We start from the raw sequence: 18512 nt of genomic DNA, 5'->3' as shown, positions 1-18512 counted from the left end.
ACAGTCATCGCAGCATCGAAAAGAATAAAAACTCTGACAACTAAGTTAGTGCTGTATAGTCTCTCAGCGCGATCAAGTTCATTTGCAGTTGCCTGTTTCATGGTGCTCACATGGTGCAATTATACTTTGCACCTGCATGGCCTCTTCCTCAAAACCCAAAGGATTCCCCCAAATACCACTGTCAGGCATCTGCAACATGTCTGCAGAGAGGAGTAGCCTATATGTAGATTCTAACAAAGTAAGCACTCAACTGTAAGCCTTGTAACATTAAGATTATTCAGCTTTCTACCAAAATCCACACTCTACTGTAGCTTTAAGTAGGTGTTTTACCTGATCTGATCTCACCCTAACATCATCCTTAGTCGTAGTAATCCACTGGCACATTAGCCAGTCATAACCCCCAAAGAGACTCTCTCTCTGTTGTGAAGGTAGAGCTATAGAGTATGTCTTTTCCAATGAGCAAATCACCTTGAAAGACTTTGCAGCTGACAGCAGTGCATTATTGCAGGGCAGCTTGTTGACATTCAACATGCAGGAGCAAGGGCCCCACATGCTCTGTCAGACAACAAGCAGCAACAGGAACCTCATACCATGCTAAGACAATGACTTGGATCATTCAGACACCCTACGCACCCCCAGTCAGAGGGGAAAAGAATGTGCCCCCATTGTGCCGGAAGATCGAACAAAAATAAAAAATAAAAGGGATTACTGTTTATATTGCAACATCTTTGTAAAAGCCCACGGGTGTTTGGCTTTTACAATAGAAACAACACGGTGACTACAGAGTACACATGCTGTATTAACTGCTATTCAGGGCAGTCAGTGTTATATCCTTCTTTATACTGTATAAACACTCATCCTTGTAAAGTTCAAATACTTGCGCCAATTATGGACTTATTTTTAACTTTGATTAAGTCTAGTAACTCAGAAATACTAATCTTGGTTTTAAGTACAGACTTTACAGACAAAAAAAACAACAAGAGAAAGTAAAGAAAACAGACATCTATCGCTGATTATGAAACAGTATTTTTTTTCTTGTAAAGGCCTTTCAGTTAGTAGGCTTTCAGCATTTTATCCACTTGCCATGAGAAAAACTCTAAAGACCCAAGTAAAGTTTACAATAATGTAACAAAAAAAAACAGGAATCACACCAACACTATGCATACTAAGAGATAGCAAACCTAAACTATTTCATAACAGTTTGACATTTATCTGCTTTAAAATAGGATCTGGCATCACAACAAATGCTCGGATCTCTGTTTCTGTATATAGTAAAGTCATTTATAGTGCCATCCCATAATCTCTGTGTACTAGCAACAATAGGTCAGTCTCTCCAGTTCCTCATAAATCTACTGTTGTCTTTCAATTATGAGAGATGGTGGAAAAATATCTGTCACTGCCTCTATTTCTTTCTTTTCTTCCATTCCTATACTTACTCCAATCAGTGCCTTTCTGCACTAAAGCAGGAGGATTAGCCATGATGAGGGGGGATCATTTACACAAACCTAATCAACATCATCTTCCCCTCCCCCTTTCATATTCTTTCTGTCTTCTCTACAGTCTGCTGCCTTCGTGCACCATTGGGGCCCAGCTTTCCTCCCTACCCAAGGTGCACCTCTCAAAGCTTTCCACTTGCTGCAGTGCTATAAAGACTTGACCATCAGTGAGTTGTTTTAAACGTGCTACTTTTCTATGCCATGCTTCACCTGGTACACCTGAAAGAGCTAAAGACATTCCACTGCGCTGCTTTTTTCCCCTAGAAAATCTTAGAGAATGGCTCTCACTCACAAAAACAACACCGCTCCACTTTCTGCCATGTGTGAACTTGATTCTGTTGTTCTACATCACAAAGCTACCTCAGGCAGGCAGAGACTGGCTCAACGAATGTTATCCATTTAAAATTTCCATCCCAGGGAACAGCTATTACATGTGTTTTGATTACGGAGTGATGTACAAAAGAGAAAAATATGATAAGGCCAAGAAAGACTGGTGACTTAAAGAAACAGGGTAATCAGCACAGGGAGTTTAACTAAGTAATCTCTTTAGCTGAGGCATTTGTTAAACAGGTATAATAGCAGTTACAGTGTATTTTTTTTCTCGTATATCAAATACTCATTTTAGTTTGTGTATTTCAGTATTAAATTAGCATATTTAATGACCATATTGGCCTGTCCTGTTAAGCATGTGTCTGTGAGTGTTTTTTGGATAGCAATGGCATAAAAAAAAAAATCTTGCCTACCTTCACTATGTATATTGGATTTTATACATATATATATATTTTTCTGTAAATTATTACTCTCTTGTCACATAAACTAATTAAAACATTTTCATTTTCTTTATGATTGTTTGAGTAAGCATGTATGATGTACAAAAGGTTGTAACTTTTTATTTTTGTGTAATACAGTGGTGCTCATAAGTTTATGAACCCATGCTAAAGTTGACTAAAAAGAGGAATAAAAAAATCATCTTTTGGAAATTTATCTTAATGCCTTAATTAGAAAAATTAGGAAAAATCCAACCTTTAAGGACACCAATTTTCTTTGTGAATGAATAATGTATCGTAAATAAATAAATGTTCTTCCTTAAAATACAGGGGGCATAAGTAAGTACACCCCTATGTTAAATTCCCATAGAGGCAGGCAGATTTTCAAACCAGCTATTAGGTTAACTGAAATAAAACCATGCCAATCTCTAGGTATGGTGAAGGGTATGTGATGATGTGGGGCTATTTTAATTCCAAAGGCCAAGGGAACTTTATCAGGATGCATAGTATCCTGGATCCATTAAGTAACTGGCCTTTAAAAATAAAGATCTGCCTGCCTCTATGGGAATTTAACATAGGGGTGTACTTACTTATGCCCCCTGTATTTTAAGGAAGAACATTTATTTATTTACGATACATTATTCATTCACAAAGAAAATTGGTGTCCTTAAAGGTTGGATTTTTCCCAGTTTTTTAAATTAAGGCATTAAGATCAATTTCCAAAAGATTATTTTTTTATTCCTCTTTTGAGTCAACTTTAGCATGGGTTCATAAACTTATGAGCACCATTGATACTTCAGTGGTGTGATCTTGATATTTAAAAAAGAAAAGAAAATCTAAACACTGACTGTAGTGTTTGCTACAAGAGAGTATGAGTGTATTAATATTGTAATGAACATATTGTGAAAATACGGCAATGTGACGGTTGTATTGGGATATACGGTGTATTGCCTCATGCCTAATTGATAGACAGCATTACTAGCAGACATAAATCTGTTCTGCATTTGAAAAAAATTCCCTGTGGGAATAGAGGACTTGTTGAGGCTAAGCTAATGATAAATGTCATTTTCACATCCCTGCAGACACGTATCAGCCATGACTACTATAACATCTTAAAAACCTTCTGCTGACTTCCGCAAGATCTACATTTGCAAGATCTACAAAACAACTCAAAGTTAGTTTTTTTTTTTGCCACTAAAGAATATTTGTGTCCAACAGACCACACGAATGACACGTCTCGTGTTTTAGTCGCGGTGGCCTCTCTGATCAAATCTGTAAGGCAACCATGAAACGTGATTTTTTACACACTTAATTGGCACAAGCTGTTTCTGCAGAGGTGGGTCAAGGGTACGCTGCTGTGAAGACATAACACTTACCAGGGCCTTTCTCCAGGAAGATGACTTTGGACTCTGGGAAGAAGTTGGAGCCGGTGATGACCATCTCTTCTCCCCCGCTGACCAGGCAGCTGGTCAGGCTGGATTTCTCAACCTGGGGCAGCTCCTGAGCCGAACGCTGGGCTGGGAGAGACAAAGCGGGGGTTCAGAAGAGAAAGAGGGTGATCATTTGCTGAGCTGTGTTCATTCACGCTGCAGTCTATTTATACGTGTGGACTATGGATGTACTTTAATATAATCTGACAAATTAACAGGAGCACCTTATAACATAATGCAGTTTAATTAAAAAATTGTCACAGATTAGTATAAACTCCTCTCTGACAACCTCAACAAAAAAAGGTAGTATTTGTTGCAGAACTATGGTAATGTCACAGACAGAACTGAGCACATTTACATTTTTAACATTTATCAGACGTTCTTATCTAAAGTGACTTTCAATGAGAGCAAATCAACATCTCAAGTCAACCAGACTGCAAGCTTGCCAATAAAGAAGTGTGTGGAAAGGTTTGTGTGTGTGTGTGTGTGTGTGTGTGTGTGTGTGTGTGTGTGTGTGGTTTTCTGAATGAATATGTTTGGCTGTTTGTGCACGTGTGTGAGACTGGCTGGGAAGTTAACACTCACAGCACTCCACAGGAATAGAGGTAGCCTGCAGCGACAGCACCTTCCCGTTGGATTGAGGGATGTGCACGCGGAACACCACACGGACTCGCGTGTTCTTTCTTCCTATATCCGTCTCCCCCTTCCGCAGCTCAATGTCTGAGTTCCGCAGCTTAAGGATGCCAGCACAGTCGATACTGCAAAGTAGGTGAAAAATAGTTGGCCCCATACGGCACCACCGGGATGGCAATCACTAAGACATGCATAAGTAGCGAAGGCCTGGGAGTGATAAAACCAACCACAAGCCCAGCAGGGGATTGGCAATGAGAGGCAAATTAAGTGTTGAATCACAAAATAAAAATGCCTGTGAATATGATTTATTACAACTGTAAATGAGAAAATCCCTACCAAATCCCTTCCTATGAATTCCAATATAAATGAAACCAGACCTTATATAAACATAACCATTCAGGTGATGAAGAATCATACATATTTGAATAAAGTGTGCTTCTCTGCTCCATGAGAAAGATTTTCCCTCTGTGCCCGACTCTCCTGTTAGTCTAAATTAAGAAAATCTATTAAATTTCCTTTGGAAGATCTCACAACCGATAAACGTGGTTATTTTTTCATCGCTTCCTTCATGGTGGTAAGCTCCTAACTCATAACTGAGTAATGTAACCCTGAAGTGCTTCAGACACCTACCTGGCTGACATGTTGTTTTCAGGCAGGAGAGGAATTTCAAGAACTTTGGTGCTGGAGACTACAATTTCTTGGCTGGCTGTGGCTACGGTTTTCCCAGTGATCCGGTGCACCTGGTAGAAGGCGTGCGGCCTCAAGTACCGGTCGTCTGCTGTTCCGATGAACATCTGCAGGTTGATGGGCTTCTCACTGTAGCCAATGAGCTGAGACACGACAGAGAGAGATAGAAAAACAGAATAATAACATATATGAGTTCTTGGAGTCCGGATGAGAGGTGTGAACAAAGGAACAGTCTTCATTTCCACTGTGTTTAGAAGGCCACCTTTTTTGGAGGCAATCTAAATGTCAGGTCGAGGGTGTTGTGATATTACTGGCAGGGCCATTGGAGTTTCATCTGGCGCTTTGGCCTCCAACCAGTTTGACACTGATGTTTTCAACTAATAGACTTATAACTTTTTTCCCCTCCACGCCTCCCTGTTAACAGGATTCTGTGCAGGACACTGTTACCTCCAAAAAAAACATCACCATCTGGTCTGGTCAATCATTCCAAGACCAAATAAAAGTCATAATGTATTTACAGTGGTTACCACAAATAAAAAAAAGTAAGAGAACAGAGTTAGCTTTAAGAGATTATGAGAAGAACAAATAGCTGGTGTACTAAATCATCATATCAATTAAAAAAATGGACGACAAATTATACAAAAGCATCATTCAGACGATCTTCATGTCATTCTGTGAGGTCTCGTGCATATAAAAAGTCTTTTAATGGTTACACTGCGGCTTGAAAAAAAAAAAAATGGCAGTAAAAATGTCAACAGCCTTTCTCAAATCCAGTGGTTCATGCGTGCCAACCTGGTTGGCAATGGTGCACCTAGACTAGCAGCTGCCCTCTCCATTAGTCCCTGAGTGCTGGCACCCCGGTTTCCACTCAGACAGGTGAGATGTTGGATGAAGGAAAAGTGTTGCGTATCAGGGAGAGACAAGGGGAAGATGGAAAGGAGAGCAGGACCTTTCCTCCGCAGAGGAACAGAACAAACACACAGGCCACACAATCCCACCACTGTTGTAATGTTGTACTTGGCAGACTGTGTGACGGCAAAATGGCATCCCCCTCCTCCCCTCCCCTGCACATCTACACTACCACCATACTGCCCTCCCAGTCCATACCTCCAGCTCAGATGGAGGGCAGCCCATTGAGTTTAACAGAAAAGAACAAGGCCATTCATTGCTGTTTCACCCCAGGAACTGCCAAGCCTCAACCCCACCACAGCTGGCTGCTGACCCTTCCCTCCCTGCAGGTTTGTGTCACACACTGCTGTGTCAATGTTTGGTACAAAAGTGTGGTAGGTGGAAGGAGAGAAAGTGGGTGTAGCTTGGGGTTTGTCATGTGCTGTTCCAAAACCAGCTAAAATAAAAAGGAATGAATTGGTCAAAATCAGGCCTTGGAAACCTATGTACCTCAGAAAAACAGTGAGCAAGGACTACCAAAGAAATGCCTGCTTGGTTTTCTCTGAAGCCAATTTTCAAACTATAATGGTTTGCAGCAGGATTATTAAACACAGCTTATGTCCAGCATTGGTCAAAGGTGTATTGGAATCTATAGTGGAATTGGTGTTCATGGGAACTGCTGTCATTGGATTTACTGGTAGCCTTTGCGCAGTGTTACGTCTCCCCCTCTTTTCTCTCTCAGGTGCTACTTCTGAGATGGTCCCCTGTGGTGAAAGAAGTTAAGGTATGGGGGCACTTTTGTTGAACTGAGCTGTGGAAAAACTGAAATATGCTGTGTTTACAGCGGGTTATGTGAGAGGACAAGCCTCCAGAGGCAGATACTAGACAGGCAGGGAGCCGGAGCTTAAATCTGAATAATGATTCACTGTTCTTAGCTGAGTAAGAAAACCTTGTATCTTAAGAGGGTTGTGCTACTGAGCTCAATAAAGACCCATTGGTTCCCAAGACAGGGCTGAATTGAAAGTAATACATGGGAAAACCTGCTTCTAGCAAGTAAACACAATAAGACTTTAGGTTGCCTTTCACAATATCTCTTCAACTTCCACTTCACTAAAAGTCTGTGGAAAGCATTGTTGTATTTTCAAAAGGAAGTGGCAGTTATAGTCATGCATAATTACATAGGGAAATGTTTGTTTATCGGTACCAATAAATCAGTGATTCCTTTCCCAAATGTTGAGTTTTTTTAGGCTTTTAAATTTCTAATTTCCAACCACAAGACGTTGTTTTGAAGCAAAAACTCCCCGCCCAAAGGTAAGTGGATGCTCCTTCACCACATCCTCCATGTGTTGTTTAAGTGCTCAGTGATGGAGGCATGTCTGAATTAGAGTGAATGACTAAACAGATCAGTAATTCACGTTGTTTTGGGGTGTGTCTCTGTGCTTTGTACATACAGTAAGCTTGGCTGTTGGTTCTTGTAAAGCAGAGGGTGCTGCAGGCGGAAGAATGAAATTCCTGGGACACTAACCACAGGGATGATGACCAGAGAAGGCAGATTCCTCCTCACTCCAAACAGCATATATTTCTGAACTCAAACTTCTAAACGTGAACTGACAGCTACAGCATAGAGTGAGATAAATTCCTCACTTGTCAAACTGGATCCAAACTGCTGTATGATGCACGTGAAATGTATTCGGAAGGAAGTTGCAAGAAACAGCATGAGGCCCCTATAATAACCAGTAATGGGTTCATCCTTGAAAACCACATTAGATCTTAAGAGCCACATGAAAGTACAAATCTTGCTAGTAACAGGTAATTATGCACCCCGGTCTGAATGGATCCATGGCTATAAATGACACCATTATTCTGGATTCAAAGAAACATGGAGTCACAGGAATCAACAGTCTTGTGGGTTGTGTTGCTTGTTTTATGATCATGTCTGCACACTGTGGAAGTCAGCACAGGCACGTGTGTGTATGTGTGGGCATGTGTCTGTGTGCATGCCTGTAGTGCACATTGCATGTGTGTGTGTGTGTGTGTGTGTGTGTGTGTGTGTGTGTGTGTGTGTCAATAAATCAGGGCATGTTTATTCGCAGCACCATGTGTGTTCCAGACAGCATAAAATGAGTTAACAGTGTCTGGAGGAATGTATCTGTGAGAAAGGAAAGACGGAAGTAGAAAAAAATCTGTAACCGCTTCATGGGTGTAAATAAGAACACAACAAAAAGCACAGAAAAAAAATCAGCCCTAGAAGTTAAAAGTACATTGGCAGTTTTTGAACACCAGTGTCAATGTGATACCAGGGTTTTTTGTATTAGAGAACCTGAAATTGTTGAGGTAAAACATGTTTAACATTGTGTTAAAGGGACATTATGTAACTCTTTTACCATAAAATAACTTCAAAATCATTGTGATGCTACTCTGACTTGTAACAGGGAGAATGGTGCCTCTGTTATTCCTAGTGCGCGCCCCGAATGCCTCGCATTATGTAGCTTTACAGCACTATCCAGCTTTATGGCACTATCCAGCTTTATGGCACTATCCACTGGATCATAGTTTATGGGAAAAAATGAATGCTGGTGGGGATGCGGTGGCAGCGGTCTCGTGCCAGAGCTGGAGCAGGGCGAGCGGGCAACGGGACCAGGACTAAAAAGAGAAAAGGAGAGAGTGACCGTGCTGCCGTTGGACAACTCGGACTGGCTTTTAGTCGTTGGCGAGAGCTTTGCGAAATAAAAGCTGACCATCATGCTGTTGGACTTGAAAGTAATATTAGCCGGCTTGCTATGTCTTGTTTTGTTGCACTTGCTTGATGTTTGGCTGTGTTAGCAAAGTTGTACAGCAGTCTATATTTATGACAGCGGTGTAAAGGTGATCTGCACTCTGAAACTGTAGGGGCGCATTGCAATCGCAATAATATCAAAAGTTCCGCAGTGTTGCTTTAAATAAAGCAAAAGCTGTCCAAGATTTTTTTTTTTTTTTTTTAGTTTGTCAGTTCTACCCACCAACACCACAAACTGTTACTAGAAACAAAAAGGTCCCTCATTTTTTTTTTCTTTCCTTCCATTTGCTCCTTTCATCTCTGCCTCTCTCTGTGCCCTCTTGTATTTTCTCTATTTCTCCGTCTCTGCACATGAGGGATTTGGTGTGGAGCCAGAGTGTTGACAAACACACACTTAGCAGGCCAGGGAATTCTTTCCAAATCAAATAATCAACCAGGAAAACCTGATTAGAGGGCCAAAAAGAAAAGGCTCAGTTCAGCAGTCAAAGTGAATCAACAGTACTGGCCAAACAGAAACATACCACACACAGCCAGGGTGATTCATTCACTCTGCTACGGTCACAACTGGTACTATAGACACAACTGTTTTCTGTTTGGTTTTCCCTCTATTCTGTTCAATGTGATTCATTTTAGGTAATTGGAAAGAAAATAGAGCGGCTTATAAACGTAAACTGTAAAAAGTAACAAAACTGATTCAGTCAACAGTGATTAAGCACATGTAAGCCTTACAACACGAAGCAGGTTCAGAGAATAACATTATCTTTAGCAACAAGGGCTCAGCACATGGTACTGGTACATTGTGTGGGAGTGGAAGCTGAATGGGAAAAGAAACATGTCAGAGCAGGTCGGAGATTGTTCATACTAGTTTTTTAATACCATAGTACAATATTCATTGATTTTAATTGATCCCAAATTCTCAAATCAATGTAATTCGCTTTCTAGCCTGGACACTATGTTTTACATCCTGAAGTGCTCCAAGAAGTACTTGGACTGCAAAGTTTTAATGTATTAAAACTTTGCAGTCCAAGCACGCTACAGGGGCCTATTTGCACCTTCAGTTCAGAAAATGGGTAAAGCACCACCTGCAAACAGCGGGACATGTAAACAAGCACACATGGATAGTACCATGGTCCTGGCGGAGGAGGCTTCTCCACGACACAGACGACTGACACTCTTGACTTGTTTCACATTCCTGAGTCACCCCCTCCACCACCCCCTAAATCTAAGCTTGAGTGTGAAATACCACAGGAGGGTGGTCTCTGCACTTTTAACTCCTCACCTTTCTGCCTGTCCAGAGTGCAGCCCAGCTGAAATAATGAGGCCTGATAGAGATCACTTCTTATATTAAACCACACTGACATTAAAGCCAGTCACATGTCCCTGGGCCAGTGCTCGTTGAAGCCTGTAACTAACTTACGGCTGCCACTGCTGCTTTTGACTGTGGATCAAATTTAGGATGAATTCCCTCCCCTAAAATAAAACCACTGGATACGGTTACATACTCAGCTCCCACTAAATAAAGTCTCCACTTATTTTTGGCCTTCATCTGTTCCACTGATCCAGTAATAAGGCTAGCAAGCTGAGGGGAAAAACATCTCCCATCACTGCATACAGTACACACATAAACAGGCACCCAGCCAGTGTTTTAACATCTAACTTAATTTTTGTAGAGAAAAAGAAAAAATCCAAGGCACTCTTCTTCAAAATTACTTAAAAAGCCTTTATTTTACTGGCTATTTCATGATAGAAAATTTAAAAGACATTGGGAGAAGCAACCCATGCGTAGCGGCACTGACAGCCTTCTTCAGTTAACTTAATTTTTGTTTAAAATATAAAAATGACGGCGGTTTTGAAGGCTGATTTGGGCTCTAAGAATTTTGATAATGGGATATATACATGGGCAAAGCTAAGAAGGAGCACATCACCTGCTCCCTGGAGCAAAACACTCCTCTCTCTCAACAACTACCTCCAAGCATTGCTCCTTCCATTCATTTTCTGTGTCTATCCTTTTCTCATTTAATCCTCTCTTCTCTGTTTTTTATTTTTCCTCCTTTCTTTATCTTTCCTCCTTCCACCCTGTCCTATCCTAACTTGCCTTCCTACGTTCATCTCTTCCTACTTCTTTTCCCTTTGTCACTCTCTTCTCCGTCCCTGTCCTCGACTCTCACCTACCTCTGCCGTAACTCGACACTTTCTCACACAGCGAGCGCCTGACCTGCCAAGTTGTTTCCCTGTGTTGCTCCACTGTTGCCATGGTGAGACTTTGTGTGTGTGTGTGTGTGTGTGTGTGTGTGTGTGTGTGTGTGTGTGTGTGTGTGAGCAGCTACGTACACTCACGTTGATGTAAACTACAGCCCTGAAGCGCTTGTGTTGGAGATGGTGTGTGTGTGTGTGTGTGTGTGTGTGTGTGTGTGTGAATTTAAGAACACTAACTGTGGTGTAAAGTGTAGTCTTTTAAAAGGTTTGTGATGTGTGTTTGTTTGTTTGTTTGTTTGCGTTTGTTTGTGTGTGTGTGTGTGTGTGTGTGTGTGTGTGTGTGTGTGTGTGTGTGTGTGTGTGTGTGTGTGTGTGTGTGTGTGTGCGGGGGTGTGCATGTGTGTTTGCGTTTGTCTGGCTAGCATGTGTGTGCAACAGATGTAAAAACAGGAGCAATGGTGGTCAAGGTCACGAGTGGGCCCATTTTATCTGGCAGTGGTTTCCCTACTGTGGCACTGTGGCACCACGAGCAGGGATCTATGGACACAGGCACACGCACGCGCAGCACACACACACAAACACACACACACACACACACACACACACACACACACACACACACACACACACACAGCGCACCTCACACAGGCTTGCTGTTTGCCCAGCACACTGGGGAGGGCAGAGAGAGCCAGGGGGCCGGTTGACTGTTTGTTTAAACAAGGTCAATACACACACGCGCGCACACGCGCGCACACACACACACACACACACACACACACACACACACACACACACACACACAGGAGCATTCACTGTATACTGCATGAGGGCTGTATATGGCCTTGCTAGACTGGTCCAAGCTCAATTCCTCTTATTCCCATCCTATCCTCCCCCACTCTCCCTCACTCTCTCTTTTTCACAGACACACCTCTCTGTCTCTCCCCCTCTCAGTGACTGTTTTCTCGCTGTGTGCTAAGCCTGATTACAACAAATGAGAGCCAAGCTTCCAACATGTTTACATCAAATACAGCTCTGGGGCAAAGCAGCACTAGCTCCAGCCAGTTCACACAGTGCAAACCGCATGGCTCTGCATTGTTGTCTGTGTATCTCCCCATTATGGCAGCCAGTCTATTGAGAGAGTCAGCAGAGTGAGAGAGAGACCTGTCAAGGTAAGTGGCAAGGCAAGAGGGCAAGTAAGAAGAAGGAAGAAAGCAGGTAAGGCAGAGGTAGAGAGAGATGGCAAGAATAACAGGGGTTAAAAGACACTGAAAATGTGAGATTGAATGTCAGAGACAGAGATAGACAGCAATGGGCTCATGGCCATGCATTCAAGTGCTGGGATCAAAATCATCTAATGCATCCAAGCCAGTGGAAATACAAGGCTGTCTTGGACAGCTTCTGTCATATTCTCTTTTAAATCCTTGTTACCAGACAACACAGCTTCAAATAGATTTACTTTTGCTACAGGTGTAAAGATGGAAATCATTTGTTTTCCAACTGTCTGTTTTTTAAGACTTGTGTTCTAATAAAGCACAGCCCTACGTAGTGTGTGGGGTGTACTCATTTGTTTGTGTGTGGTGTACTGTATGCATAGGTGTGACTGTTTCTTCACTTTATCCGACCGCCTTTTTCTGTTGTGTCTGCCTGCCTCAATGCTAACAGCAGGTAATACCAGAGGGGCTCCTTATATTTGTGTGGGTGCAGCAGCACTCAATTAAGCTGTTTAAATACGCACAAGGATACCTCAGCAAGCCAGAGAGGCTTTGGACTTATATGTCTCCTAGCAACAGGTGTACCGATTATGGTCTGCAGCTAGCCCCAGAGGAATGGCTAAAACAGCCAGTCAGCCAGGCACAAATGTAGCCAGCCTGCAAACTGTACAATTATTTCAATGCTTGTTTTCAGCTGTGTAGAATGTATATTGTATAAACCATATTATTGTATATTGTATAGTGGAACAATGTTCATTCTCCAAATGTATCTTTATTTTGTAAATAATGTCTTTCTTGAAAGACATTATGGATTAGGAGGGGGGGGGGGGATTTTTGTTACATGTTTCCTATTTTATTGTGCTTTATACGTGAAGAAGTGGTAATTGTTCTAATGGATATGAAACCCACAAGACTGGTGGGCTTTAACAAAGCTTCACTGTGGCTAGTACCAATCCCAGTAGCCCTTAATGTCAGTCTGTGCATAGGAATACACAGCATTCCTCACAGAACCCAGAGCTATGAAACATGTCCGTCAAAACAATTGAATGTAAACACTGTCATAGTTTGCGGTCTTTGTTTGTCTGGCTACCGTACACAGACAGAAAAAAACAGCTGACAGCTGTGACCATTGCCAGCCAAAGCTTTATTTCCCATCTCTCTTTAGATCACTGATCAACAGCTGGTCAACACCCTCACGTCTTTCTTGTTGGTGCTAGCAGTCAAACTCCCAACACACTGCAGTCTCATGTCAGAGCACAAGTTACTATGACAGAATTCAAAGGCACAACCGCTTAACATAATGTACCACACACACTATACTATATTGCTTTCAAAGTTGAGTATACAAACGCACGCACGCACGCACGCACGCACGCACGCACGCACGCACGCACGCACACACAAACACACACACACACACACACACACATACACACACACACTACCGTTTACAACATCAGCTTGTTGGAGTATAATAATAAATGTATTTATATATCATTATGACTTGAGCTCTGAAAGGATCTCCTCAGTGGCTCATTTGCCGCTTATTTTCTGTGGTTACGCTTCTTAACAGCTCCTACATCCTGTGTCTGGGGCCCAAAACCACAGGTTAGAAATCACTGACCTAAAACTGCTCCTCAACTGAGCCATTAAATTCTACACAGACGTGCTGAAAAATTCACAAGACCATTCTCCCTGAGAAATCTGGATGAGAGCCACTGAGTGAGAGGTATGGCTGAGGTATAACTAACTGCCCTGATACTCAAGCTAGTAGATGCCCAAACATAAACTAATAGAAACTGGATTATTTCCTTCTCCCAGAAAGTGTCAATTTTGAAAACCAATCTTCGTGCGTGCGTGTGAGACAGATATGGCATGTAAGAACCCCGTGACTGTCTAATTGTCACTGTTATATACAGTAAATTCTGTTTTGTTTTGATGCTAAGCTATTACATTTTTCTTTTTTACAGTTTAAAAATAGAACATTTTACAGGTGAAATTTAAAGTTACTTTTACAGAATTTAGAGTTTCAAAACTTGGCCACAAACAGAGCACGAAAACAAAAAGCCAGTAGCTCCACAGTTTGCTTGACCACAATCTGATCAGTGAAACACCTGTTGGGCCTCCCACGTAAAGGTGAAAGTTAATAGTTGGCCGAACACAGGAAAACCAAGTATTGGTCCCTACATGGCAGAATAGAGACACATGCCTTGTCAGGTACAGATTTTGTTCTGTGAGACAGTACTTCAAGCCAGTACTCCACCTGCTAAAGCGGAGTGATTTGAGCTTCAAAGTGCAACCAAAGGTTTCCTGACAGGACTAATAAGATCCATCCAATATGACCCTCTTGACTCTTCAAGACCAGGAACACTACACAGGCAGAAGCAAGGGGTGTGTGGGTCCAAGAAGGACCCACAGGCCCAACAGTTGCTTTCTTTGACAGAAATGCAATTGATTCAATGCAATGGTAGCTGCACAGAGTTTTACAACGATGTGGCCATCCATTAAGTAAACTGAGAACCTGAGAAAACTGGTAAACTGAAAAAGACTTTGAGCACTGCAGCTACCAGAGCACTTTCATAGAGGGCATTTAGCACAGGAGGACACCTGGTGACATGCCACAGAACTGCCCTTAAGCTTTCTAACCACCTGAGAAATGTGAAGATGTTTCAAAGAATAGATCTTAGTTTCAGAATTTGTCTATTGGCTACCATCACATGCACTTCACCCTCCATTTTTTCGGGAAGTATGTATACAAACTGTCACTGTGGGCTCTTTCTGCACTAAATTGGTATTGTACTGTCCCAAAACACAAACGTCTGAGTCAAGAAAACCTAGTTTGCAGACTTCAAACAGGCGATGAAGATGTGGATGAAGAAATGAAATGTATCCAGACACAAACAACAGACACAGCCCTGATTCTGCCTGATACAAATAGTGTTTTGTCCAACCTAATGAAAAATAATAATAGAATTTAGGGATTAAGACACCATGGAGAAAACATCATACTTACTCTTCCTCCTCATACACACTAACAGAACAACACAACATGTTTTAGAACTTTAACATATGTAAACTAGACCAGCACTACAGCTTCAAATATTATCTTGTTTTTCTGTGACACAGCAGCTCAGCGGTGCATTAATCTAGGCAGCAGGGTGGCCACAAAAGAAAGTCATCACCATATCCAGATGGCATCTATGCCTTCATATGGTGACATCACACTACCAGAGTCAAGAACCAAGGTGAATGAAAGCTCGTAGAATTACAATCTGTAGAAAGAGCAAGTTGTTTGAGTATCAACAACTAATCTGTTTTTTAGACCTCTCACTATATACCCATGTTTGCCATCATAAGAAAGAAAAGCTCCTTGTTAATTTTGCCCACCAAAATTGTTAATGTCTGTCGTATGGCAAATATAGTCAAAAATGTATCTATTCAAATTCTGTGGCAGAGAAGCTGCATTCACACTTTGGCCTTAGTATCTTTCAGCCTCCAGGGAAGAGCTTGCTTAACACCTACAGTGCGCCTGGAAGACACAATATGTGCAAGCTTGTTAACGGTTTCACCTGGTCTGACCCTCTTCCATCCAATATAATATATAATGTCCCATGTTTTTGCTGTTGTTTATGCTTTTGCTGTTTGATGTTTTTTATTTTATTTAAACAAAGGTCTGACCTTATATCCAGCATCTCAAATTGTGCTCTTCTGATAACCTCAAACAATAATACAAAGCACAATGTGTGTGTGTTGGTTTTCGTGTTTCTGTAAAAACAATAATGACATCACAGGGTGAAGAAATGACCTTTCAATATGGTACTTTTTGCACAGTGCATCAAAAAACGGCTAAGAAGACCAACAATAGAGGACTGGGTGTTTAGTAAACAAAGACTGACTGTTAGACCTGCTGGACAAGTGCTGATACATATAGCACAAGCCAGCTGTGCATTCTGAGTTTTTTTTTCAGTGGCTACACTATAAAAAGACACAAAGGCGGGTTGTGTAAGTTTATATTAAATTATTCTGGAGCATTAAGTTTTCTGTAAAAGTTACTTTGAGTTCAATACAGAGGAAATCTGTGGTAATTTCAGGATTAGCAGCTGGACTTGCTATATCAATGTTGAGGTATTAAAATCATTAAATGCCACTACACTGAAAAGAGGAGCGGTATGTTTAATAGCTGAACACAGAATGATGTAAAGAAGTTTATTATCACATATACTCTACAATCAAATTTTTAAAACAATCAATCAAACTCACTTACTCACTCCCTCATAAAACGTATTCACCCACACATTTTCTCTCACAGGGCTCTGCAAACCGCTGCTCACGGCATGCAAATGTTGTTTGTGTGCTTCTCTCACTTTGTCTGCTCCCTCTGTCCATGTGACAATACATTGCTGTTTGCCCATGTGATCATGAAAGTGTGTTCCAGCAGAAATATATTTCATTTTCAGCACTGGTAGTGGCAGCACGCTGCTAAAGAATGTTTAAAAAAGAAGCACGGACTTCTTTCATTTTTTGTAACTATACAATTATCTGTACAGGTCTAGGCACCCGGCCTAATCATTTTATGGGAGCTATATTGTTTGGCAATTAATCTAAAACATCCATCTAAAACACTGGTAGTAAACTTAACTTCTATTGTGGCTTATCATCTGTATCACCTTGGCCTAAACTGCGATTAGCTGTTATTGGAGTTGCTTTAGATTTAGCCCAACAAAAACTCATAATCATAATAACATAACATTAAAAACAATGAAATGTTGGGAGCAAACAAACCAGTCTGCTGTCTTCACACTACAGTAAAACCGACTGCACTGCTATAGCCAAACAAATCCCTCTGGGGATGAGGAATGGGGGCAAGCGTGGCAAACGCCAGGTCGAAAACATTTGACAGCTAAATTATGCATCGTCACATATGGCAAGATAGAATCTTGGTGTATCTGAGGTTGAAATGGTTAATGATTGGCCTGGAGGGAGCCTGCATGACTGAATGCATGAGGACATGTTTCTAAAGCAACAAATGGCAGTAATTTGGGCTTCCTTGTTGTTTCAGGACATTTTGTGTCCACAGCTGTTCAATTGTTGTGTTCTTTTTGTAATATATTGTGTATATTGTGCATAATGAGTGGTGACTGAGTTGGCCTAAGGACAAATCAACTTCCCATGTGTAGTCCCGAGCAATGATACACATATTGCCCGCAACCAATAAAAACAAAACAATAATTAATAATAATAATTATGCATAAATGTGGCTGTGTTTCCAATGCATTTTTACATGTCTGTTTAGATATTAATAACATTTTCAAGAACCTTTATTTTGACAGATTTTTTCATGTGGGGTAATGGTGCACTAGGGGACCAATACTATACTGTATTTAAAGCCATGCACAAACAAAACTTAACAGTGGCAGCAAGATGACACACTTCCATCTACATTTACTTATTTTTTTAAGATTATTTTTTGGGCAATAAAAAATGTGAATGATAAAAAAAAAAGATTATTTTTTGGGAATTTTAGGTCACTTACAGGACAGCTGAAGACATGAAAGATGTGAGAGAGAGAGGGGGAAACGACATGCAGCAAAGGGCCGCAGGTTGGAGTCGAACCCGCGGCCGCTGCGCCGAGGAGCGAACCGCCGTATATGGGCGCGCGCCAGACGCCCAACATTTAGTTATTTAGACAAAATGCTTATTCAGTTCTACAAAATATGACAGAGAAAATGATGTAGTCGCCTTTGCAAAGCTGGTAACTTTACCAGCTTTGCAAAGGCGACTACATCATTTTCTCAGATGCAAGTGTGCAAGATAAACGGAGGATGTTGGACCGGCAATCCTATTGGGCTGATTGGACAGCTGACCAAACTTTCAGTCTGAAGTCAGCCATTGATGGGTGCCACAACAATGGCCATGGTCCAGCTCATACACACAAAGGAAGCTTGTCACTGTGCTCTTGAAATATTAACTTGAAATCTGAAATCTTCCGCTATTTCTCTCTCTCTCTCTCTCTCTCTCTCTCTCTCTCTCTCTCTCTCTCTCTCTCTCTCTCTCTCTATATATATATATATATATATATATCTTTCTCTCTCTCATTGGCTTGGAGAGAAAAGCAGCCGTAACTCTATGCAGGCTCACCCATTCTCTCGCAGGTGCTATCAAATGACAGAGCAACTGACTGGGCTATAGTGAAAGTTCTCTAGGCTGTGTGCTTGTCCTCCTGCCTTAACAGGTTGACTGACAGTCTTGCTGTGGGAGAGGATCCATGTGACAATCCACACATGCAAATATGTAAAATAAAACCCTAAATGTAATGCTCGTTCATTATTAAGTTAATTATCAGCATTAATGAAAATGCTCGTTCACAACAGTCAGCTGATGTTTGAGCTAGGCTGAACAATTACTTATCTACAGTCCAAAAAACCTGC

General features: G+C 41.4%; 1 protein-coding gene across 3 annotated transcripts in view; it reads right to left on the bottom strand.

Annotated features, from left to right (window-relative positions):
- nfatc3a (nuclear factor of activated T cells 3a) overlaps nucleotides 1-18512 on the bottom strand; it is a 67627-nt gene that overhangs the window by 19860 nt on the left and 29255 nt on the right. For all 3 annotated transcript variants that reach the window (XM_031314394.2, XM_035999337.1, XM_031314393.2), the window contains exons 4-6: nucleotides 4957-5156; nucleotides 4279-4451; nucleotides 3640-3780 (exon numbers count right to left, since the gene is read on the bottom strand). In XM_031314394.2, coding sequence (XP_031170254.1) covers nucleotides 3640-3780; nucleotides 4279-4451; nucleotides 4957-5156 — 514 coding nt within the window. The remainder of the gene's footprint in view (nucleotides 1-3639; nucleotides 3781-4278; nucleotides 4452-4956; nucleotides 5157-18512) is intronic.

The sequence above is a fragment of the Sander lucioperca genome, chromosome 3 (assembly GCF_008315115.2).
Source record: "Sander lucioperca isolate FBNREF2018 chromosome 3, SLUC_FBN_1.2, whole genome shotgun sequence".
In the NCBI taxonomy this organism is placed as follows: domain Eukaryota; kingdom Metazoa; phylum Chordata; class Actinopteri; order Perciformes; family Percidae; genus Sander; species Sander lucioperca.
Note: the sequence above shows the minus strand (reverse complement) of the source record. Positions and strands in the feature narration are given on the sequence as shown.